The following is a 25565-nucleotide window of genomic DNA, read 5'->3' as shown; positions in this document are numbered from 1 at the left end:
GTTACAGGAGAGGAACGAAACCACTCAGGGATTTCACCATGAGGCCAATAGTGATTTTAAAACAGTTAGAGTTTAATGGTTGTGATATGACAAAACTGAGGATGGATCAACATTGTGGGTACTCCGCTATACTAACCTAAATGGCAGAGTGAAAAGAAGACTGTACAGAATTAAAATATTCTAAAACATGTATCCTGTTTACAATAAGGCACTAAAGTAAGATGGAAAAAAATTGGCAAATTAATTTACTTTTTGTTCTGAATACAAAGCATAGTTTGGGGCAAATCCAACAAGACGTCACTGAGTACCACTCTTAATTTTCAAGCATGGTGGTGGCTGCATCATGTTATAGGTATGCTTGTCATCGGCAAGGACTAGGGAGTTTTGGGGGGACAAAAATAAACAAATGGAGCTAAGCACATGCTAAATTTGAGAAATTGTCTCAGTCTGCTTTCTAAAAAAACACTTTCAGTAGGTCAATTACCTAAAACACAAGGCCAAATATACACTGGAGTTGCTTAACCAAGCCATTGAACGTTCCTGAGTGGCCTAGTTACAGTTGACTTAAATCTGCTTTAAAATATATAGCAACACCTGAAAATGGTTGTCTAGTAATGATCAACAACCAATTTGACAGAGCATGAATAATTATTTTAAAGGGCAAATATTGTACAATCCAGGTGTGCAAAGCTCTTAGGAGACTTACCCAAAGAGAGAGACAGTTGTAAATTGCTGCCAAAGGTGACTAACAGGTGTTAAAATACTTATCTAAATCAAGATAACACTATTTTCCATTAATATATACACTGCTCAAAAAAATAAAGGGAACACTTAAAACAACAATGTAACTCCAAGTCAATCACACTACTGTGAAATCAAACTGTCCACTTAGGAAGCAACACTGATTGACAATAAATTTCACATGCTGTTGTGCAAATGGAATAGAGAACAGGTGGAAATGATAGGCAATAAGCAAGACACCCCCAATAAAGGAGTGGTTCTGCAGGTGGTGACCACAGACCACTTCTCAGTTCCTATGCTTCCTGGCTGATGTTTTGGTCACTTTTGAAAGCTGGCGGTGCTTTCACTCTAGTGGTAGCATGAGACGGAGTCTACAACCCACACAAGTGGCTCAGGTAGTGCAGCTCATCCAGGATGGAACATCAATTCGAGCTGTGGCAAGAAGGCTTGCTGTGTCTGTCAGCGTAGTGTTCAGAGCATGGAGGCGCTACCAGGAGACAAGCCAGTACATCAGGAGACGTGGAGGAGGCCGTAGGAGGGCAACAGCCCAGCAGCAGGACCGCTACCTCCGCTTTTGTGCAAGGAGGAGCAGGAGGAGCACTGCAAAATGACCTCCAGCAGGCCACAAATGTGCATGTGTCTGCTCAAAAGGTCAGAAACCGACTCCATGAGGGTGGTATGAGGGCCCGCACACTACTGAGCCTCATTTTTTAAGGACATTTTAAAGACATTACATCAAAGTTGGATCAGCCTGTAGTGTGGTTTTCCACTTTCATTTTTAGTGGGACTCCAAATCCAGACCTCCATGGGTTGATTAATTTGATTTCCATTGATAATTTGTGTGATTTTGTTGTCAGCACATTCATAAAGAAAAAAGTATAATAAAAATATTTCATTAATTCAGACCTATGATTTGTTATGTGTTCCCTTTATTTTTTTTCGAGCAGTGTAATATATATATATATATATATATATATTAAAAAGACTGACCTTGTATTTTGCATAGATCATTGTCAAAAAAATGACAAATCAATTTGAATTCACTTTGTAACAACAAAATGTGTAAATGTAAATGTGTATGTATGTGCATGTATGCTTTCTGAAGGCACTGTACATGTAGTTCACTACTCCCAACACTGGTGTTAATATACACAGGAATGTGTTCTGACCCTAGTAAAGCTGTAAGCAAGCGAGTCAGATCTGCTGGCTACCTGAGGAGAGGCCTTTAAAGGACAGGGGGAGAGATAACGAATGGGAGAGATGGATAAAGAGAGAAATCAGAGCCCCAGCCTTCTTGTCCACTCAGTCTAAGTCACTTACGTTTCCCAATAAGAAACCAAAACACATCGCTCAACAGAAAAAGGGAACTAACAAATGGGTGGCTACTTGGAAGAATGTCAAATATAAAATGTAATTTTGATTTGTTTAAACACTTTTTTGGTTACATGATTCCATGCGTGCTATTTCATAGTTTAATGTCTTCACTATTATTCTACAATGTAGAAAATACTAATAAGAAAAGAAAAACCCTTGAATGAGTAGGTGTCCAAACTTTTGACTGGTACTGTACATGAACTGTTTCGACTGGGAAACATACGGTAAGCTTTACAGTCACCATACACACACTTTCAGTCTGATGTCCAGTGAGTTAAACCATGTTGAGTCACACTTTTACAGGAAGTGGTTTGACTAAGGCGGGGTGGTAATCTTACTCATACATATTTAAGTCATACCAAAGTTTCCTCACAAATAAACCAGCCTATACAGCAAATCAACCTCTGCATCAGAAAGAGCACCTGCTACATTTTACGACTCCCCTGACCTTTTACCTTGTCTTATGTAGGCTATGCAATCTTTTCTTATCATACCCTGCTGGCCTCTGCTGTGAGTTGTTCTAGGCAAGTGCAATTGCACAATGAGGAAATTAACATTTGAGACATGCTGCCAACTAAGTGCATTCTAACTATATTTCAACTGTTAGATGACACACACAGAAAGAGACAAAAGAGCTCAGACTAAACAAAAAAAGGGGAGTTGGACAGAAGCTAGCTGTGTGTTTATCAGTACATAGAGGCTGGCACTGGCAGCCCCTCTGAGCCACCGGCCCGAGAGGGGGGGGGCAGTGTAAACTGCTGGTGAAACTCTGGGTCCAAGCCAAGACAGGGTGGGGATTGGCTGTGTGTGTGTGTGTGTGTGTGTGTGGCACACATTGCCCTGCGTAGGGCGCCTTCTTTCAGATGAGACATGAAAATGGGTGTCCTGAATGTTTGTTTTTTTGTTTTTTTAAATATCCCATGGCACTAATTGTAAGAGTAGGGGTGGTAACCCCGGTGTGCTGTAGTGTTGTGCAGTTCAAATTATTTGTTTTTTGAACGACTCTTTTTACGGATTCGGGAGTCATTATTTGTTTTTCTTTAGTTACTCCTTCGTTTGACCTGCTAGTGCTGGCTGTAATGAGTCCTACAGTAGGATTAATGCCGCGGTCAAAACAACTGGGAAATCTCCTACTTCCGACTTTAGTACGTTCGAGAAAACGATCTCCGAGTAGAATTTAAAAAATAAAAATAAAAATATATGAACGGTCATCCAACTCGAACCTCTTTGTAGAGCTTCGACTTTCCGAACTAAATATTACTGACGTCATGATTTGACCTCGTTCCCCCACCCCCAGAGTAACCAGTTGTCTTGAAAGCACCATAATACACGCACCTCTGGTTCAGTGGCTCCAGAGACGTGCGCCGACCACCAACAGTGTCATATAAGCGCAAGAAAGCAGAGTGAAGGAGGAAGCACTTTGGCTAACGGATTGGCCTCCCGTTTCCCCTCAGTCATTATGTCTGAACCCACCTTCTCTACTCTCTCGCTCTGAGACAGGGTCGCCATGGCAACAGGCACCTTTTACTGAAGACCGCAGTAGTCTGGGGTGAGGCACCTGCAAGCAAGTCACGCTTTCTTTTCTCCTTCCTCCTCTTCGCTCTTTCTGGAGCGTTAGCGCCAACCCGCTAACTGCACATGACAGTCATTGACAGAATAGCATTTTATGTCTCTGGCTAACGGAGTCCTTCTTTTCCATCATTCTTGGGCTGTAGTGTAGATTACAATGCGAGTCGTGTCAGCAAATATTGATAGCCAATTAGATTCCCTCGAGGCATACATCCGGTGAAGTGGAGGAACGAGTGGCCTTACAGCAAAGACCCCCCCCCCATCTCTGCTAGTGTTCACAGCCAGGAACGAAGTCCTCGGCCCGTATTCACAATATGTCTGAGTGCTGAGCTAGGATCAATTTAGCCTTATAATTTATAATGAATAAGGTGGGCGGGGCTAGGGCTGTCACGAAAATGTGTCAGCCGGTGATTGTCACGGTAATTGACCGATAATTAACAAACACATTTAGTGTCTCCTGGCTTCCACACAGCCTACAAGCCACCGATGCAGACCTTTCGACCAACTACATTTGAAAAAGTCTAAATCCATGTAATATAAATCCATTATTTATTTTAGATATGTCTAAAGAAACATGATAAGAAGCAAATAGTCTATTTCAGAAGAACATACTCTGAGTTGTCCTTACTTTAGGTCCTGATCTGGCTATGCCATTTGTCTGTGGGCTACACTAGTTAATTTAGCAGACAAGATTAGCTTAGAATTCCATGGCATTTTATATTATAGTATGAAGAATACAATTGGACAAAGCTGAATAAAATAGAAAGGATAGTTTCTCCAAACGACGAGGCATGGCGCACATGTGTGTTGAGCGGTTAAAGAAATAGGTACTCCTACATGCTTCATTTTGAGTTATAATTGCAACCGTAGTTCTTCAAAAGGTTGGGCTATATCCAGGCTGCATCACATCCAGCTGTGATTGGGAGTCCCATAGGGAGGAGCACGATTGGCCCAGCGTCAGTGTTTGGATTCATTGTAAATGAGAATTTGTTCTTAACTGACTTGCCTAGTTAAATAAAAGTTATTTAAAATGCACCCTAAAAAGAAGACCATGCCTTTTGCAGCCCTTCTCCCTAAATGCTGCCCGCTCCGAAGCCCCTCTCATCGAACTCACACGGCTCTCCGTCACGTGATCGGGTCTTTCTCCGTGGCTACAAGTGAAGACCGACACGTTGGGGACGCAACATCGCTCGTCCTTATTCAATTCCGAGGTGCATATTGACGATCTTGGAAGAAATGTCTACATTTACTTCGTCAGCCAACAAGATTAGTAGGCCTAACGAACTGCAAATGCACTAGCCTATGTCAATCTACTATCCCCTATAGTACAAACGTTGACCTATTCTAAGCGAGAAAATAAATATCCCCAACAGTCTGGGATAGTTGTGGGATGCATAGATCCCAAAGTAATACAACCACTAGGGTCAACAATTTTTTTTTTACACAAATGAGGCTGATGCATCAGATCAGAACAATTAGCTTAAAATCTTGATCACTCAATAGTTTACTTCACAATTTAATGCCCAGCAATGCACACACGGCAATAGGCTTTATCATGAAAACACCATTCTCAAAAGTGACCACAAATGCAATTATTTTATTATAAAGTATATTTTTATGGTGAAAATGATCTTCCCCAAACTTGACTCACGCACTGCCAGTTAGGCACCCATCTACATCCATTGTAAAGCAGATTAATGTGCTCCATTTTAAGAAGTTAGTTATTTGGCCACATTAGTTAAAGAGCCAAACCTTAACCTCTTGGGGGCACTATTTTTATGTTTGGAAAAATAACGTTCCCAAAGTAAACAGCCTATTTCTCATGACCAGATGCTAGAATGTGCATATAATTGACAGATTAGGATAGAAAACAAAGGTTTCCAAAACTGTAAAAATATTGTCTGTGAGTATAACAGAACTGATATTGCAGGAAGTGCCTCTTATTTTGAAACCTCTGTGTTCCTATGCATGCCTATCCTCCAATTAAAGGAATATCAACCAGATTCCTTTTTCTGTGGCTTCCCTAAGGTGTCAGTCTTTAGACATAGTTTCAGGCTTTTATTTTGAAAAATGAGCATGAAGGATCACATTGCGTAAGTGGAGAGGTGGGGGCTCTGAGTGAGTTTTGCAATTGAGTAAACCGGCCATTGTTCCTCCCGCTGTTATGGAAAAATCTACACACTCGGTTGATATATTATCAAATATATATATTTTAAAAACTACCTGAGGAATGATTATAAAAAACGTTTGACATGTTTCGGTGGACAGAAATTAAGACTATTTGGAATTTCAGTCTGCGTTGTCGTGACCGCTCTTTCCTGTGGATTTCTGAACATAACGCGACAAACAAACGTCGGTATTTTGGGTATAAAAATCATCTTTATGGAACAAAAGGAACATTTGCTGTGTAACTGGTAGTTTCGTGAGTGAAAACATCAGAAAAGCAATCAAATTAACCATTTACCTTTGATCTTCTGAGTTTTGTGACCAAGCTTCCTGATGCTAAGTGTACTTACAAAACGCTTGGATTGCTTTCGCTGTAAAGCATAATTTCAAAATCTGAGACAGGGTGATTAACAAAAAGGCTAAACTGTGTTTCGCAATATTGCACTTGTGATTTCATGAATATTAATATTTTCTAGTAATATTATTTGACTGTTGCGCTATGCTATTCAGCTGTTGCTGACAAATGATACCGCTACAGGTATGTGTGCATCAAGAAGTTAACAAAACATATAGGCCTATGGGCTAGGCTACATGAGGTGTGCCATTGATTCAAAAAAGTAAAAAAAATAAAGGCATTGTTTCTTGCCTTAAGCTGGGCATCATTCACAAGTGACAAAATATAATTCACAAGTGATAGGCTAATATTGTCACCCATCAGACTATTCCTAATTGAATCTTGTTTTCAGATATACTAAATAATAAATGTGTGAAATTCGTTTTGATTTAGAATGGACCATTATCAAGCACCTGTCTCAAAACAGGAACAGGTGAAGAAAAAGAAAACAATCTCTGCACTTAAATAGCAAAAGGAGGACGGTTTTCCTATGGTTCATTTTCATGTCAGCCAGGAAGGCTATACTCCTGTTGTAAAGACAAGCAATGCGTTTAATATTAGGAAAGTTGAGAAATAAATAGTGTAAATATATTAGGCCGAGCCTACAGAAAGCCGATGGGATCCTCCTCTTTTTAATAGAGGACATCACACTGCAATTGCATAGCCTATAGAAATATTGCACAACATGAGCTCATGAAGTGTTTGATTAGATTTGCGATTACATTTGCATTGATGTCAGAGTGATTAGAGGGACAATAGAGTGCTGAGTACCAGGCAGTTAGCAAGTTCGGTAGGCTACTAATGACCATTAGCAGCATCAGAGCTTGGAGAAGCCTAATTACTGTGACTAAACGGTCAAGTGGAATTTAACTGCCTTTAATGACTCATGACCGCCGGTGTGGTGGTAATACGGTCACCACAACAGCCCTAGCTGGGGCCTGATCTTTGATCAGCACTCCTACTCTTAGACACTTTTTGAATGGGCCCTGATGTTAAGGTCCAACCAATGTTTTAACCCCGCATTCCATTGCAGCTCTGAACATTCGTGGCAAACGTCTTGAACACTACGGAAGTGATTTCAGGGACCAACGTCAGTGGCAGGACATGCACAGCATGCAAACTCTTACCCCGGTCTAGATTCCATTCCTATTCTCATTAACAGGGTGTGTACCATGACAAGTTCCATTAAATAGCTGAGGCTGGCTAATGGGGTGTTTACTGCCATAGTTTACATTGATGAGGAAGTTGAAATGTGTCATTCTGTCGTAATAGTTTTGCTCCGGGCGACAGATGGAGGGAGAAGAGGAACCAGTCTGTTGTGACTGCAGGCAGAGATGAGAGAAGTTGGGGACTATGCCGATCGATACAATGATAAAATAGATGATATCGGCCTCTTATTTCCTGTGACACCCCGCCCCTAACAGCTCGACTTTGATATTTCTCTCTCAGAGAATAAGACCATAACATTTTTTACATGTATGCCTTTCCTTCTGAGAAAAGCACTTACACCATCTCTCTCTTAGGCAGGATTGTGTTATGAACTGAAAATGATCTATTACTAGGTCAGGATGTGTGTAGCAGCATTGCACAGTACTGTAATTAGCATCCAGCTCAAAACGACTAGGTTGTGGGAGTTATACAATAGGCCTTGCACCAGTCAAGGAGGATAGCAATGAATGAAGGGAGTATTTGAACAGCAGTATACAGTCGATTCTCCTTGTCCAGATGTCCTATTATGGGGGGGATTGGGGTTAATTCAAAGGCCACTCATTAACTGTGGAATAACTACTTTATTGCCATGTTCTTTATTGAGTAGGCAGCCACAGTCTGAGCTGAGGGCTGACTTCTAGAGCCCTGGGAAGCATAGTCCGTCATATTTAATTTGAGCCGATGTGAAGACCAAGGGTATCATCATTGCTCTGTCCGTACAGTGTGATGTAATAACTTCTATACACAAGGGAAGGTCCATTTGGATTAGAAGTTTTAGCTAATGGCAAGGACTTTAAAGTCGCTAGTACTGTTTTTGGGCCTGATTGTAGGGCTTTGAAAGTTGCATAGGACTACATTGAGCTCACCGGACACTAGCCTTTGTTGTGCCATGTAGTTAGGAGTGGAAACAAAGATTACATTGTCCGCAGTTCACCTATAAATAATACTGCTATGAGTGAACATACATGTCACTGGTCATTTTAGGACATCATTTGATCACAAACAGCAGGGTAGGCTAAGTAATTGGGGAAACCTAAAAGATATACCCGTTTATTCACTTGTTGCATCCTTCAAAGAGGTACTGTTGTCTCGTTCGCCTATCCCTTATCGTTGCACTTTAAACTTGGTTACATAATACTCCCTCTTTATTTCCCCCTTTCATCCACGCAAGGCAAAATTGAGCCCATCTTCATGGCACAGGAAACTTTCAGCATATTCTGTTACTCCCCTAAGGGGTGGCCCCAGTGAAAGCTAAACACTTGCTTATTACGCTCATCTCTAGAGACCCATTGCCTGTACTCACGAGAAATTACTGTATAGGCCAACATTACAGGTTTTTAACGGAACTTCCTGGCCTACTGCTTTCCGTCAACTGAACAGACATGTTCAGATTCTTAGCGTTCCATACATGTCCCTGCTTGTCCTGCCTGTGTAAAACCTGCATCTAGCTAATTCTATGAAAGTATAGTAGACAGATATGGGTTTAGATTACGCCTACAGTAAAAAAGTAAAGCCATTTTTAAAATTGGGTGTTGGTTTGCTCTAAGAGTTTCTTTGCTGAACGAGGAGAGAGAAAAGGTTGCTCGAGGTGTAAAAAAATCCCAGTGAAACTAGAGGACTTTCCCCAACTCCCCACGGGAAATGGACTTCCTTCCGTCAGCAGGAGTCATCCTCTGAACTGTAGCCCAAGTTATTTATCTTCCATGACAAGTGAATCAGTCAAAATTCATTGAATGAGAACGTATTGCTCCAACTAGAACTTTTGCCAATGCAAGCTGAGGAAACACCATGAAAAAAAGGTATGAGGTGTTTGAAGTATCATATTCTGATGATTTAAGCAATGAGCATCAACTTTGAGTTGACCCACCGACAATGGCATTTAAGACGTGTCTGAGCATTCTGGAAGGAATGAGCTACTTTGGACATGACTTGTCCTCCGCAAAAGAGGAAGTGCAAATAGACCCAACTTCCTTAAATCGCAGTGGTGTTTCTGTCAAATGTGGAACCAGGATGTAAGAATATCCATATTTGGGCACGACCCGACTCCCTCGTCTGCACTTACAAATTTAAAAGGTTTAGTCAAAGCCAAGGATTCAAAATGTCCACAGCCACCATTACCTTTCAGAGCTAAAATGACGACTAACAGAAATTTACTACAGTAGGTACTATACTGTAGATGCCTCCAGTCTAAATCTCAGCCTACACTCTTCTTATAGTTAGCTTTTAAAAACACAGTTTACAATACAGAAACCTGAATTGCAGTGCAGCGAACATGAGATAAAACATGAACGTCGGTCTCCAACGCCAATGACTTGGAGCTGAACGTTTGCGCCAAAAAATGTGAGGCTGAGAACACTGATGAGCTCATATGATTAAGGTATGTGAGAAGAATGAGAAGTAAATAAGGATGAACTGAACTGTCATTTACCATACGTGTGTTACACATTGACCCGTGAGAGGCCTGTACGTGTCGGTGAAAGTGAAACGCTTTGGCGTGAGCTTGACATACTTAACACCTCTACTCCAATGAGTTGTGACAAACAGGGAAGCAGTAATCTCTTAGGTAAATCCAGGAAAATCCACAGACTCTGGTGAATGTTAACAATGTGTTGTTTCAACTCTTAATGCACGTGTTGGTTTAGATAGAGCAAAAACAGGTAAATTACAATCATGTTTCTTGCACCAGACAATAGCGCATGGATGCCATAGGACAACCTATTCCTGGAAATGATAAAGCATAAGTAAGGCGGCCAAGTATCATGTTTCGAGACTACACTCCAGCTACCGATGACATTCCCTTCTGATAGAGATTTCAAAAGCCTCCGTCCATCCATGAAATATGCCTGTTCCTGAAAGTAGAGAAGTAGTGGCCAAATGAGTCACAGTGAAGGTGAGTATGAATTAGGGCAAGTTGCACAACAATGCATTCAACCGAAATTTGTCTTCCGCATTCGAGCTGTGTAGGACAGAGAGCCCACAGTAAATCAACACAGCACACTCTCTTAGGAGAAGTGGGCTCGGGCCCTTAAGACAGAACAGAGCCAAAGAGATACCAGTCAATCACAATTAACAACAAAAAAAAAATACATTTGAAGGAGCAGAGGCTAAAAACATTTTTTTAAAAGAGAAGACTGAGCAGATATTAAATTATAATCTTGTAGTCTCTCATCTTGAGAGCACTCAAGACCATATAAAAATGGGTGAACGTCTGGATCTGGGCCTTGTTCGAATTCTAAATAAAAAGTTGGACATTCTGGAGTAGAAATACTACTGGTTCTACAATCTACTTTAAAAAAAGTACAGTAGCACTTATGCTTGCAACTTGGCACAAAACCTGGAGAATGTTAGACAAAAAAAACTAAATAGAGGGATTAGTTGCTTGTAAGGTTGTGAGATAAGGGGCTTTCTAATTAAAACCTTCATAACACAGCAAATCAACTGGTCAGACAAAGACGAATGGCAATGAAAAAAAAACAATCTCCATTCTTCTGCAAAACCACGGCCAAAATAATACAAGCCGCTTACAACTACCGGGAGACATAACAATTCAGTTACAAGTTACCTTCAAAAACTTTAGTCCACCTTCCTATAAATTCAGTCTGATAAGGTGAAGATATGGATGTACAGTGTCACACATTAGGAATGTGACAAAAATAGCTATTTCAACCACCTGAGGAACATTGCCAAGGTGTGTCCGTCTCTCTCGCAGGTTGATACAGAGAGACTCATCCGTTTATTTAATACAAGCAGGCTTGACTACTGTAATGCTCTCCTGTCTGGTCTGCTACCCAAGAAAGCCATTGGTTAACTGCAAAACATACAGAATGCTACAGCGCGGGTACTGACCAAGACCAGATGGAGAGCACACATTACACCGGTTAAGGTCTCTGTACTGTAAAACATACAGAATGCTACAGCATGGGTACTGACCAAGACCAGATGGAGAGCACACATTACACCGGTTTAAAGGTCTCTGTACTGTAAAACATACAGAATGCTACAGCGCGGGTACTGACCAAGACCAGATGGAGAGCACACATTACACCGGTTTAAAGGTCTCTGTACTGTAAAACATACAGAATGCTACAGCGCGGGTACTGACCAAGACCAGATGGAGAGCACACATTACACCGGTTTTAAGGTCTCTGCACCGGTTGCCTGTTTCAGAATTATTTTTATTATTCTATTAATTTTTAAATCAATCCACGGTTGTGCACCCCAATACATGTCAGATACGCTTTTAGGTCCTTCGAGTGCTTTGCTTTTCCTTAGAGTGCTTTTTAGTCGTTCAGTTTGTCATTCTTTCATTGTTTTAATCTTACGTTTGTCGTGTAGTGATTATTACAGCTTTTATTTTCATTGTTTATTTGCTTTTTTCCCTGTGAAGCACATTGCGTTGCACTCCATGTCAAATGTGCTGTAGAAATACAGCTTGAAGCGAGTCATCCATGTACTTGCCTGCAAATAAATCATAACGAAGCCAAAGCAGCCTTGCATTTTCCATCTGAAACGGGCGTACGCTATCAATACTGCAGTCACAGTAAACCCATGTTTCCTGTGGCTAACCTACCTCAGTGTTATTCTGTAAATAACCAATTAACCCACATACTCCAAATATAGTCTCAATTAGATGCCCACATGTAGCAAAACAGAATGCCATAAAAGGAATGAATTACGCTTCCAATGATATGAAATTCAATATAGTGTCTATATATATATCCCATTTCTCTGGGGTTATATACCTATGGTTGCAAACCAACTACAAGCTCATGCAAAACCTTGGAATGCGCGATACACCTAAACCAAAATACATGGCAGGCCTAGTTTAAAGGGTTGATTACACTTTCAAGTGATGAGCTTAGCTAGACCGTAAAGGACTACAGCATTGAGTTGCTAGAACAAACTCATTCAACTGAAAGATACTGTGCAATTGAAACATAACCGTTACATAACTGCTTCACTACCCCTAAACCAGCAGTTACGGAGATCTACTTCATTCCAGGCCACTCCCTCCCTCTGTCTTCTCTCTGCCAATCTTCTTGAGTCCTTGGGGCTTAGTCCCAGTTATGTTGCTAGACAACAGCTAACCGGAGCAGGCTTGGGGAAAAGCCTCTCTCACGCCACACTACAATCCCAGTTATGACGGCACACAGACACACGGCATGTCTGATTGACTAAGCGTGTATGCGTGTTCGAGCCCTGTACGGGAATTCATTTTAAGTCCAAGCTCTACCCCCATGCCCATTACGTTCAGGCCCAATTGCTTCTACCAGATTTAAAGATGAACATTTTTTTTTAAAAGGTGATTTTGATAACAAAATCTGACTAGTGTGCCGCCATCTTGATAACATGTCAATGACATCACTTGACTGGTTCTTCTGACAGGCAGCCCAGATTACAATGCACGCTAGTAGTTCTCATTGAGTATTTAATTCATGAAAACAAAACACAGGGTTTATTTGAGTCATTGTGCGGTGCCCGTGGATGCCAAGAAAGTCTCATACAGTATCCAGAGCCCTCAGGCTGAGGCAACTGGGCCAGGAGATCAAAATGACAACAGTGAGGCCTTGAGTGCTCCACATGACATCACATCCTCCACAATGACATTATGAAGCGCATTAAGACGTGGTATGATCCACAAAACATTTACTGTAGCTGCGGCACAAGACGAGCTAAGACAAGTGGGGTTTTCGCCATACTGCTTTCACTTGGCCAGCTCTTTAAGAAGATCCACAAAGGGGAACTCAACAAGGGAATAGGAAAGTGATCAAGTTCTGGGATTTAATGTCAGTGTTTGCTATATCGCAGAGACAAGTGGGACTTCCGGCCAGATGCAAGCTGGGACGGTCATAGTATGCTTGGTCAGGGTCACGGGAAACTGGAGAGCCCGGTTTAGCTTTGGCCTCCACTCTTCGGCAGCATCTACATCGAGTTAAACGAGAGAGTGCCTAGTCAGCCTCTAGAGTGACATGACGGATGAAATTGAGTTGGATAACAAACTGGGAAGTAGAGCAAGTGGCTTTTTTTGGTTGGAGTGGAGAGAAGACTTGTAGTACTCCAGATAACTTCACGTATTGTTTAGATGGGGTTCTCTATGGACCACATTAGTGCAGTCATAATGAAAACACTACTGTAGTAGCAAATCATTCTAAGATTGACGTTTTTTTTTTTTTTAAATCCATGAAGTGGCTAATTGTAGATTTATGACAGTTCAACCCAAGAGGAAGAGTCACGTTCAAGATGAACTTTTACTCTTATGTTTCTCTGGCGATACAATATTGATTTAGCTACATTTGTCTTTGACTAGGCCTTTTCATCCATTTCCTGTCAATGCATAATAGGTTTGAGATCCAAATCGATCCAGAGTGTGCACACAGAATGAAAGCTCTCAAGCTCTCCAAATAGGATCATTTCTCAAAAGACCAGGGTCAGTTCTCTCAGGTAATAGATGGTTTAGGCCTTGGACACGGTTACTTAAAGGCTCTGTGAGATAGACGTACTTCACGCCTTGATTTAGTAGCCAAGCTAAAAACAAATGTGGAGAGAGGTTGATCATTAGCCAACTGAAAATATTAAGGCATTCCTACACCGATAATAGGGCTGCCTTCATAACACTGACTCAAGAGCCTCACTACGGTGCGTTTAATCCAGTGTGTGCGGTGTAAGCACTGCACTGGTCCCAGGTGAGTTTGGCATCCACTTCATAAAAGGCTAATGATGGGATTATAGAGTTGGGAACCTGACACGTCACCTGTTCTTATAGTCAACCTCTGCCTAGAGTTTCATACAGAATCGCCACCATGAATGTCAAAAGGCAGTACGAGAAAGAGGTTTCTGGCTCCGGTTCCCTTGGTGACAGATGTTCCATGTCACAGCTGGAAATCGGATACGGGACAATCCATTTAGGGCAAGGGAGAATGTGTTTGGGTAATACGCTGGGAATGGCACACTCCTCTCTGGTAACGCCACTACCGGCTCTCCCCTCTCCCCCGGATGTCAGGGGATTAATGACCAGGTGACTAATTGTGATGCTGTTAAGCACACCGATTGGATCAGCCCAACGTGGTTACAGATTGACATTATCTGAGTGGTTATTTTTAGCATGGTGCTGGGCTATGAAAGCGTAAATAACATTGGCCTGTGGGATGGTATTGTGATGTTCAGGGCAGGACAGTTAGGAGCTGTGGGAAATTGCACTTAGTTGCATCCTCTCTCGCAGGGCACTCGGAGGGGGGGTATAGGAATGGCTAACCACCAAACCCTCTCCATTGGGTTTACATTGCCGTTGACAGGTTTCACCATTAGTCTATGTGATGGTGAATAAGTGGGAGGTCAGCTTTTAAAAAGAAAATATGCAATGCTGCCATGAACGAACTACCATGTTAAAAAGTAAAGCAAGAGTCAGGGATAAAAATAAACAGTGGTCATGGAGAAGTACTGAAAATAAATAGGCCTATATCCCTAGACTCAAAAATAAGACTTTTTGCTCCTCCGGATTGAAAAAGGGTATATAGTTCAACTCCCATTATCCAGACAAAACGCTGTGCTCCTTAACATCAATGGAAGTCTGGATTTAGGGTTAGGCTGCCACAGCCAATAACCTGCCAGCAAACCCCCTAACTGGGTTGTGTTCATGATGGCATGGAACCGACAAAGTCCTGGTAGTCCCTCCCCGTTTCAGTCTTATTTCAGTTTGATGCCCAATGAACACAACCCTCTATACTACGTACGTGGTTTGAGGAGTTAGCAAGGTAACTTGGTCAACTCAGAATTCAACTCGGGATAACCAGTACCATGAAAGTGGCTCACTTTTTAGCCAGGTAAACTTATATGGCAATGAATATTTTAGCCTGCCGCCGGAGCAGGTTAGTTCTAACTCAGGGCTAACATTTATCCTCCATTTATCCTGAATGAAATGTTTAAACTGCGAGTTGAGGACCAATGAAATCAGATTCCCTCCCTATCGCAGAGACCGCATTATCAGCCCCTTAACTTGAGGAAGACAGATTAAATATTTTATTAAATGAAATGTTTGTCAGTCATGTTACAAAAACCTATTACATTACACATTGTCATTTGAAACTTCACGCAACGTAAAACTTAATACAACTATTTAAAATGTATTTTTCATTTTTTTAAAGATAGGACTGGGGGAAAAAGTTGCTTGTGCTTTGCACACCAAAGATGGCACTTCAACAAGCCTATTTCACACCATAGCCTGCTGAATTTGTAAGATTACGTTTATCATTTTGATTTAGGCACAAATAGAAATGTGGCACTGACTTTCAGAATTGTCTCAGCGTTCAGCATTCGACTAGACAAGTGCGACATGTACGAGCAGTTACAGGCCTGCTAGAGTTAGCGGTATAGTACGGACAAGCAATAGTCACCATCGTAGAAACGGATGAAGCCTGAGCAGGAATGTGAAGAGAACTGAAGCGGGCTAACCTTAGAAAACCCTGAGTAGATCTAGATCTGATCATAGCATACCCCTCAGGTAGGCTGTGAATGAAGATGAGCTACATGGAGTAGGGAGGGAATTTGGTGAAGGGGTAATATAATGAAACAGTATTGAGTTAATCTCTGGGGGGGGACACCCCCCCCCACTTCATTACGGGGGAATAGAACCAGCAGGCTCTCCCCGAAAAGACAATAAGCTCCCCTTGTCTCATATGTGGCCACAGCAGGTGGTACAGGACGAAACCCTATTAGACGAGCAAGAAGGTAACGCCAGCTTGACGCTTATGATGGAGTCCTGAGGCACAAAATGAAATGGCGATCACATGCCAATGCAATGGATCATTAAGCAAGCAGCTTTCGTCCTCAGGCATTTGTTTTGATTTGACAGCAGCCTGTCATGTGTCAATTGATTTTCTTTTTAAAAAGTAGACAGGCTTGGGAGGTTGCCTTTGGGTTCTATTGCTCCCCACTGGAAAAGGCCTGTAGGTGAATAAGTAGAAAGCTCTTCGGTTTGGCCAAATCCTGTAGGGTCTAGCAGTGAGCCAGTTGAGATCAAGCTACAGAGGTTTGATAGCCAACTACACCCTCATCTTATGGTTTGCACAATACATTGAGCTACAGCCTACAGAAACTTCTGTTACTCATTGCTGAGGACAAAGGCATGACTCATCGTACAGTGCCCTCTATGCGTGTATATTGCTACAGCATTCTTACAGATCTACCCATACCACCCACTGTTTCAGTACATTTGCTGCTCTACTGGTATAAACAGACAGTCTGCCAGCCAGTATTTTTCCTGTCTGTCCATCGTTATCTGCTTACTCTCTGCTAGACAGGGAAGGGGGTTTAATACCATCTATCAATCTAGCGACCAGCCCAGCGTCACCTCCATAATCCCTACCAGATATGTGGACAGAACAGCAGCTCAGGGGTGTATTAAGGGACGTGTAATACTCTGAATGTCTCATAAACATACCTTCAGAGCTGAAATGATTCACTATTCGGACAATTTATTTTCTACACAGTACATTGCCACCTGAACATTCTGTATGCTAACGTTATGTCTATCTGAACAGACCCCGGGTCTCTGAGGCTGTTCCGGTGCTGTTTGGCTATACTTTGTCCACTGGTAGCCCATTACCTGGATTGGTTGCTGGGCTGTAGCAAAGTAATTATCACTGCGAAATAAGATTGAATTGGTGCAACATAGGCTAGCCCAACAGTAGTAGGCTAAAAGGAAATGTAAGCCTATACCTAGCAACATTGTGGTCGATGCAATGTGTGCCTGTACAATGAACTGGTATTATAGGCCAGTTAAAAACTGCCTACTTGACAACACAATTAAGGTAAAAGCCTGGAGGCTCATTGATAAAACATTAAATGTAATAAAAAAAAAATGTAAAAAGTCACTGGTGATCAAAAATTCATCAAGTGAGAGTCAATAATGAATATGATTCAAAACTAAGGATATTAATTACGTTTCGGGATGATACCAATTATGTTGTCACACTTAAAAGCACGGGAAATATAATTGCAGGTGTCAACTCCACCAACTCCACCATGGATTTGCCAAGACATTTTACGTGACAGACATGAAAGGAGAACTGCTATAAAAATCACCTGCCACACAACGCTGTAGGCCATATAGAAAAACAGGAACTCAATTGAAGCCGTGAGTTGCATATAAAGTACCAGTCAAAGGTTGACACACCTACTCATTCAAAGGTTTCTTTAATTGTACTATTTTCTACATAGTATAATACTGACGACATCAAAACTATGAAATAACACATGGAATCATGTAGTAACCAAAAAGTGTTATTTTATATTTCAGATTCTTCAAAGTAGCTAACCTTTGCCTTGATGACAGCTTTGCACGCACTTCACATTCTCTCAACCAGCTTCACCTGGAATGCTTTTCCAACGGTCTTGAAGGAGTTCCCACATAGCACTTGTTGGCTGGTTTTCCTTCACTCTGCAGTCCAACTCCTCCCAAACGGGTTGAAGTCTGATGATTGTGGAGGCCAGGTCATCTGATGCAGCACTCAATCACTCTCCTTGGTCAAATAGCCCTTACACAGCCTGGAGGTGTGTTGGGTCATTGTCTTGTTGAAAAACAAATGATAGTGGGACTAAGCCCAAACCAGATGGGACGGTGTATTGCTGCAGAATGCTGTGGTAGACATTGTAACGGTTTTGACTTGAGGTTATTATTTATAGGGGTGCCAGGTAGGTTGTGCCTACCAGAGAAAACATTAGTTTCTCCTTTTAGTTTGGGTGGGAATGAGTCCCATCTGGTCCGTTAAGTCTACACCAATACAAAGGACTTATGTAAAAGTCAGGATGGAAATAAACTTTTCATAAACCCTTAAAACATTGGAAAGAACTTCAAAACAACTATATTATTTTGCGTGGGTTGTATTAGCAACAACAATGATTACACACACACACACACATATAATAATATAACACAATGAGTTCTGGTTCCTCCAGAAATGTCCTGTACCTCGGGCCTAAAAAGAGTCCAGCCCGGTAAAGGAGTTCAGTGAACTCATGTGACTTTTGTCACGCAATGTTTGTCCGTTCATTCCGTGTAGCGTAAACCCAGTATTAAACATACAATCAATATAACACTAATTTTACCACAGAACTTTAAAGCTTATCAACTCTTACTAAGTCCTCAACTACAACTAACTACATAAATCACAGTATACATCACATCAAAACAAATGAAATACCGTATACAAAAAGGTGGTAGTCTCCAGCGGAGAAAGGCCACGAAGAACAGAGAGGTGTAGTCCACGGACGCAAAGAGTGGATCCGATCCTGGGTAAACTATTAGGCTACAAAACACACGTTTTACGGCAACAAAACAACGGAATAGAGAAGCGTTGAACACATCCTCAGTCACGTCTCCATCACAACCCCCCTTTTGCGCAGCTGATGTTGGCTATTTAATTGGGAATTAAAGGGAAAGCGTCCTATTGGAAGGAGCTGCACTGAGACGGTTCAGAAAAATTCAGGACGGTGTATTGCTGCAGAATGCTGTGGTAGACATGCTGGTTAAGTGTGCCTTGAATTCTAAATAAATCACCAGCAGTGTCACCAGCAAAGCACCCCCATACCTTCTCCATGCTTCACGGTGGGAACCACACGTGGAGATCGGTTCACCTACTCTGCATCTCACAAAGACACACCGGTTGGAAACAAAAATCTCGATTTGGACTTAAGACCAAAGGACAGATTTCCACCAGTCCATGGCTCTTGTTTCTTAGCCCAAGCAAGTCTCTTATTATTAGTGTCATTTAGTAGTGGTTTCTTTGCAGCAATTCGACCATGAAGGCCTGATTCACGCAGTCTCCTCTGAACAGTTGATGTATCTGTTACTTGGAACTCTGTGAAACATTTATTTGGGCTGGTAACTAATTAACTGATCCGCTACAGCAGAGGTAACTCTGGGTCTTTCTTTCCTGTGGCGGTCCTTATGAGAGCCAGTTTCGTCATATCGCTTGATGTTTTTTGCGACTGCACATGAAGAAACTTTCAAATGTTTCTGGATTGGCTGGTCTTCATGTCTTAAAGTAATGTACTGTCATTTCTCTATGCCTATTTGAGCTGTTCTTACCATAATATGGACTTGGTCTTTTACCAAATAGGGCTATCGTCTGTATACCACCCCTACCTTGTCACAACACACCTGTTAATTGAAATGCATTCCAGGTGACTAACTCATGAAGCTGGTTGAGAGAATGCAAGAGTGTCAAGGCAAAGGATGGCTACTTTGAAGAATCTAAAATATATTTTGATTTGTTTATTACATGTGCTATTTCATAGTTGATATCGTCACTATTATTCTACAATGTAGAAAATAGTACAAATAAAAGAAAAAACCTACTCATTCCAGGGTTTCAAACTTTTGACTGGTACTGTACATGTTCCTATTCCTAACACTATCCTTATCCCATCAAAGGTGTATTGTCAATCAGACCATAATAAGTAGTGAAAAACAGACTGTTTATTTCTATCTGAAATGTCAGCTGTTTGGCTACCACAAGAGAAGGCTTGGAAATGGTGACTGATGACAAATCAACAAAATGGTTCTCAATAGGGTCTTGCAATATAGTTAGGCCTATGTGATATTGTAAGTACCAAGCAACAAAGACATTCATGTCGTTCTGGTTCAGGCATCACCATGTATCACCATGCTTGAGGCAACAATGTAAATTCCTGCACTATCAAAATAGTAACCATGTGTAATGAAGTCCGAGTTGATGTGTTAAAAGCTTTATATTTCAAAAAGGTCCTATTAAGTTATAATCAAAAAGGTACAAGTGTTTTATCAGACTTTTAAAGTCAAGCACAATGAAGTGGAATGCAGCCAAATAGGGTTGCCAAAGCTTAAAAACATAGTTGAGGGTGAATATAACCTACAGGACTGTATACAGCAACTAATGACAGTGACTGCATACTGAGCACATAAGAAGAATCAGGTAGACATTGATTGGACTGAAAATATGGAGTACGTAATGAGTAGCCTACACTGAGTATCAAAGTCGTACGTGTGACCTCTTTTAATATAAAATTAATATAAAATTAAATAAAATGTAAAATAAGTGCTCAGGGCAGGATGCCAGGACTGAGTGAGACTGTGCACCCAATGCTATCCTATGGATTCCCATACCGTGTCCCCTGTAATACAATTTCATTCTGCTGTCTAAAATACAGACAAGCCATAAGGTACAGTAGCAATGCTATGGGCTCAATTATTTGCAAATAGCCTTAAGTATCCAGAGTCTCTTAGACTTTAGTTTTGATTTACATACCAATTCAATGTTGTCTGAAATGTAAACAAATAGGTGCTGGCCCAGAGCCATTGTAACTGTTAAGTCCTGACAAGCACTGCTTAACCACCCCCACACACAGTTATTTTAATGTTTTGAATAAAAACTTAATGCCACTGACAGACCTGTGAATTTGTTTAGCTGATTCAGCAGTAAGCACCTTGGCAACTATGCATGAGGGAATTTCCACATTAAAGAACCAATGAGCACCAATGTGAAGTTTATAGTATCATGTCAAATGAAAGCTAACACTACTTTATGTTTTATTAAGGCATAAACATGTTTCAACCATTTCTTATCCTAAATATTTGGAATAAGGAAAACTTTGATTTCTGGTAAAACATGGAAAAGGGGTCTTGATAACACCTACAAGAAAACGTCTTAAGGAATTAGAATTTAAACCCTGCCAACTAATAAATATTTAATTTGGGGGAAATTATTTGCCTTCTGTAAGTTTAAGAAATATTGCCTAGTGTCTCGTTACCAAATATCGACAATTTCTCTCCCTCATGAGGGAGGGTTATAAAGGTTTACAGAATTAACAAGTAAAAGGAAGACCTAGCATTTAATTTGTTTTCACAGATCATATTGTTTAGGAATTCATAGTAGTCACAAACCACAGTAGAGCACTGTATAGTAAAAAAAAGTAGAGTATAGTTCAGTTGAGTACAGTATAAAGTAATATACTCCACGATACGTTTCATTACTGCGCTCTACTGGGCTGTACTGTGACACCCACACTTGTGAAACAGATGTCTATGATTGGTACAGATTTGGTCCATTCCGGACCAACCAAATTTGGTCTTGTTTTGGGGGCAGAGCTCATTAGAATAACAGTAGAATAATACCCAAACATGCAAAGGAGGATATTACATGTTTCTACCTTTGTGTACCTATTCAGGATACATCACCATGAAGAGAATGCATTTCTGTAGAGTACAGATCAAGGACTCATGTTATTATGTTGCCGTCATTAAGTCAAGGTGTCATAATAGCTGACACCCCATTCTGTCTGCAGACATATTTTTAAATCTTAATTCCGAGTAGATATTTAAGAGTTTTTGGAAGAAATAAAGTGGCCACAAACTGAGGGACATTTTACTGTCATTCTGTTACCAAACTCTGATTCTGCACTGTTCCTCAAGTAAATGAGTTTTAGTAAAATCTCAGTGGTATTTGTTCAAAGTAGACTTCTGCATATCAGTGTATGGTTTGTTCAAAGCTTTGAACAAACCATGTTTGGCATAAATTGAAATGTGAAACAAAGTCTTAGTGTAATTCCGTTCCTGTGGAATTGCCCATGGTCCGGTCTACTGTATTCTCCACAATAGGCCTAATACAGATTCCTGGGATAATCAATTTGTAATCATGTCAAAAGGCAGGAGTGGCAGCATTCTGTGAGTAGACCGATATTTCAGGTCCGATCTGACACTCACATATCTCTTGACCAAGTTCTATTCTTGGAACGAGTTCTTCATTCATCGCAGCTCATTTAACAAAGGGGCTGTTGTTGGTGTGGCCATGGGGAAGCAGAACTAAGTAGTGTGGGACAGTTCCTCTCCCCAAAGTTCCCCCTGACCAGTGCACCAGCAATCCCTCTCCCAGACTCCCTAGTCTTTGTAAAGGACAATCTGTCATCGGGTTGGCACTGGGAAGTGGGAACCTTCGCCTGAACAAGGGACTTTGGGCACCAACCCCAGAATGGCTTTAACCAAAATCCCCCTAGCCCGCCCTCCCCCATTTCAGCTTTCAACTCCCGGTAGGACATTTGTGTGGTTTTCTATTGGAATTAGTCAGACATAATTGGCGCGGCCACAACAGTACCCAGTGAAACAGTGCCGAGGGGAAGGACTGCATGTTTGTCAGCTCCATAGTGCTTTGTGGCAATCCCTTTCTTACCCTTGTGACATAAGAGGTATAGTATAAGTGCATCAGTAACCTTGTAAAAGGCATGTATATGATCATGTACAAAGTTATGGTGTACATTGGTCTGATAAAAAGGTTTCAGATGGCATATCTATACAGGTTTTTCACACTAAAGTACATGCATGAACCAAAATACACTGATAGTGGAGACTAAATTAGTTAGCATGAAAAATACTGATACCATCACAATGCCATCCTATACTATGGGTTTAGGCTGTCATGCTACAACACTCACAAATTGGAGTGGAGAGAGAGAATGGGTGGGGCAGCACTGACACAGCTCTATGAATGCATGAAAAACTTGATCACATACACTTGTTCAGAGAGTCATAGCTTGAGCTGTTCTAGAGTTTGTTAAATATAGAGGTTATCTTGTGAACCAATCAAATTTGATTACGTTAAATAAAGACATTCAAGGGGAATTATCAATTGAACAGTGCATTGCTCAACAAGTGTCAATAAACACCTCATATCTGATTGGGAAAATAACCGCGTTTGAGACACTGCACTTCTGACATTCTACTAAACCAAAGCCAACTAGTTGGTCAAGGGATGGGCAACTTCAGTCCTCAGGAGCCTGAGTGTGACACCACTCTGCCCCCCAAGGACTGGAGAAGCCCATCCCCGAGCTAGTCGTTTGAAATTCTAGGGCAGCTTGTAAAATGAAGAAAGTAATGCTGATATTTTGACAACATGAACTCACTGTTTGAACATTTTCTCCATATCTTTGATTTGTTTCCTGGAGAATTCCTTGAACTCAGTGTAGGGGTTGAAGACCTTCATGCTCGGCTGATGGTGTTCACCCACTCCGTCGTTCAACTCCCCCCGCCGCATGAGTTTAGCGCCCAACTCAGAGTCTGCGTTCGCTGTGGCTGCCTTCTCCTCACCCGCACCGTTTTCATGTCCCTGACCACCCTCATCAACGGCCACCGGTTCCTCGGCGCCGTCTTCTATCTGCAGCCGACGGCTGAGCTTTGACGACAGCTCGTCTGTGGCCATTTTAATGTGTGTTTCAAACGCTGTTGTATCTAACGTTAACTACAAAACAGATGAGACACCGAGAGCGCATACACCACGGCAATATCTGCGGTCCATAGGCATGCGCCGGTCTCCTGCGTGTTTACTCTTGTGTAGACAGTCGGAATGATTCTGGAATGCTAATTACCCTGGAAAATATCAGAATCCTCTTCCAGCAAGCAAGGACAGTGTAAGATTGTACAGCGTCAGCGAGGCGCACGAATATCGCAATCGAGTGAATATATCCACTGAAGTACGCTGACAGCTAACTACGTAGGTTGGCTTTCAAACCCGTCACCACGCCTTTTAAAGGGACGCATGACAAGAATTTCCAACGTCACCAAACGTAGATTATAGCACATTTATTGCATATTCCTGACATATGTGTCAAAAGCTCTTCACCTTTTTGATGACCGCGCACCTACAAATACAATTCCATGACCCCAAAAAATAAAAATATAGTCCACGCATTGGAGTAAGACCATATCCCCATCCTTTACAATAATAATATTTTGTGTCAGGCAGATACAGAATGATTCACTTCAGACCGCCTACTTTACTCACAAAGTGTGTCCTAAATGAAGTTATACCTGCCCCACACAGGTGTTTAATATGGGAACTTTGTCTGACGCTTTACATGCAGGTTATATAGGTTATACATTTGAATTGTGTCATGGAATCACAACACCAGATTACTCTACTCTGCCTACTCTATTCATAAATGGCCAGCCAAAATGATCACTTAGTTTGAATACACTTACTTTTAGTAGTATACAAAACTCTCTGCCCATAAACGTTCAACGCTACACTCTTGAAATACTAAACAAAAATCTAAATGTAACATGCAATATATTCAACAATTTGACTGAGTTACAGTTCATATAAGGAAATCAGTCTATTGAAATTAATTAAGTAGGTCCTAATCTATGGAATTCACCTGACTGGGCTGGGGCGCAGCCATAGATGGGCCTGGGAGGGCATAGGCTCACCCACTGAGGAGCCAGTGTAACAGTATAACTTTAGACCGTCCCCTCGCCCATACCCGGGCACGAACCAGGGACCCTCTGCACACATCAACAACAGTCACCCACGAAGCATCGTTACCCATCGCTCCACAAAAGCCACGGCCCTTGCAGAGCAAGGGGAACTACTACTTCAAGGTCTCAGAGCAAGTGACGTCACCGATTGAAACACTATTTAGCGCGCACCACCGCTAACTAAGCTAGCCGTTTCACATCCGTTACACCAGGCACAGCCAATCAGAATGATTGTGGTTACACGTGGTCTACAGTTGTGAGGCCAGTTGGATGTACTGCCAAATTCTCTAAAACAACGTTGGAGGCAGTTTACGGTAGAGAAATTAACATTCAATTCTCTGGCAAAAGATCTCGTGGACATTCCTGCAGTCAACATGCTAATTGCACTCTCCCTCAAAACTTGAGACATCTGTGGCATTGTGTTGTGTGACAGAACTGCACATTTTAGACATGCCTTTTATTGACCAGGTGCTCCTGTTTAATAGTCATGCTGTTTTATCAGCTTCTTGATATGCCACACCAAGCAGGTGGATGGATTTTCTCGGCAAAGGAGAAATGCTCACTAACAGGGATGTAAACAAATTTGTGCACAACATTTGTAGATTTTAAATGGATCTAAACTGGCATACTTGTCCTGTGTATTAAAATGTATTATAATATTGCAGCGACCTTAACACAACATCTAGCGACCTCATTAAGCAGTTCCTACCTGATGGCATAATGGTTAAGGTGTTGGCTTGACAATTGATGGACCCAGGTTTGAGTCCCAGTCAGAGCTCCCCCTGAATTTGCCACAATATAGTAACAGATTAAAGAGTTAGCTGCACTGAC

The 25565-nt window shown here is 41.5% G+C and overlaps 1 protein-coding gene across 1 annotated transcript in view; it reads right to left on the bottom strand.

Moving 5' to 3' along the window:
• Positions 1-23968, bottom strand: part of efhd2 (EF-hand domain family, member D2) — a 28823-nt gene extending 4855 nt beyond the window's left edge. The window contains exon 1 of the mRNA XM_035740896.2: positions 23384-23968. Coding sequence (XP_035596789.1) covers positions 23384-23679 — 296 coding nt within the window. The 5' untranslated portion in view covers positions 23680-23968. The remainder of the gene's footprint in view (positions 1-23383) is intronic.
• Between the last annotated feature and the right edge of the window lie 1597 nt (positions 23969-25565).

Source organism: Oncorhynchus keta, chromosome 28, assembly GCF_023373465.1.
Source record: "Oncorhynchus keta strain PuntledgeMale-10-30-2019 chromosome 28, Oket_V2, whole genome shotgun sequence".
NCBI lineage: Eukaryota > Metazoa > Chordata > Actinopteri > Salmoniformes > Salmonidae > Oncorhynchus > Oncorhynchus keta.
This window is presented reverse-complemented; position numbering and strand designations above follow the sequence as displayed.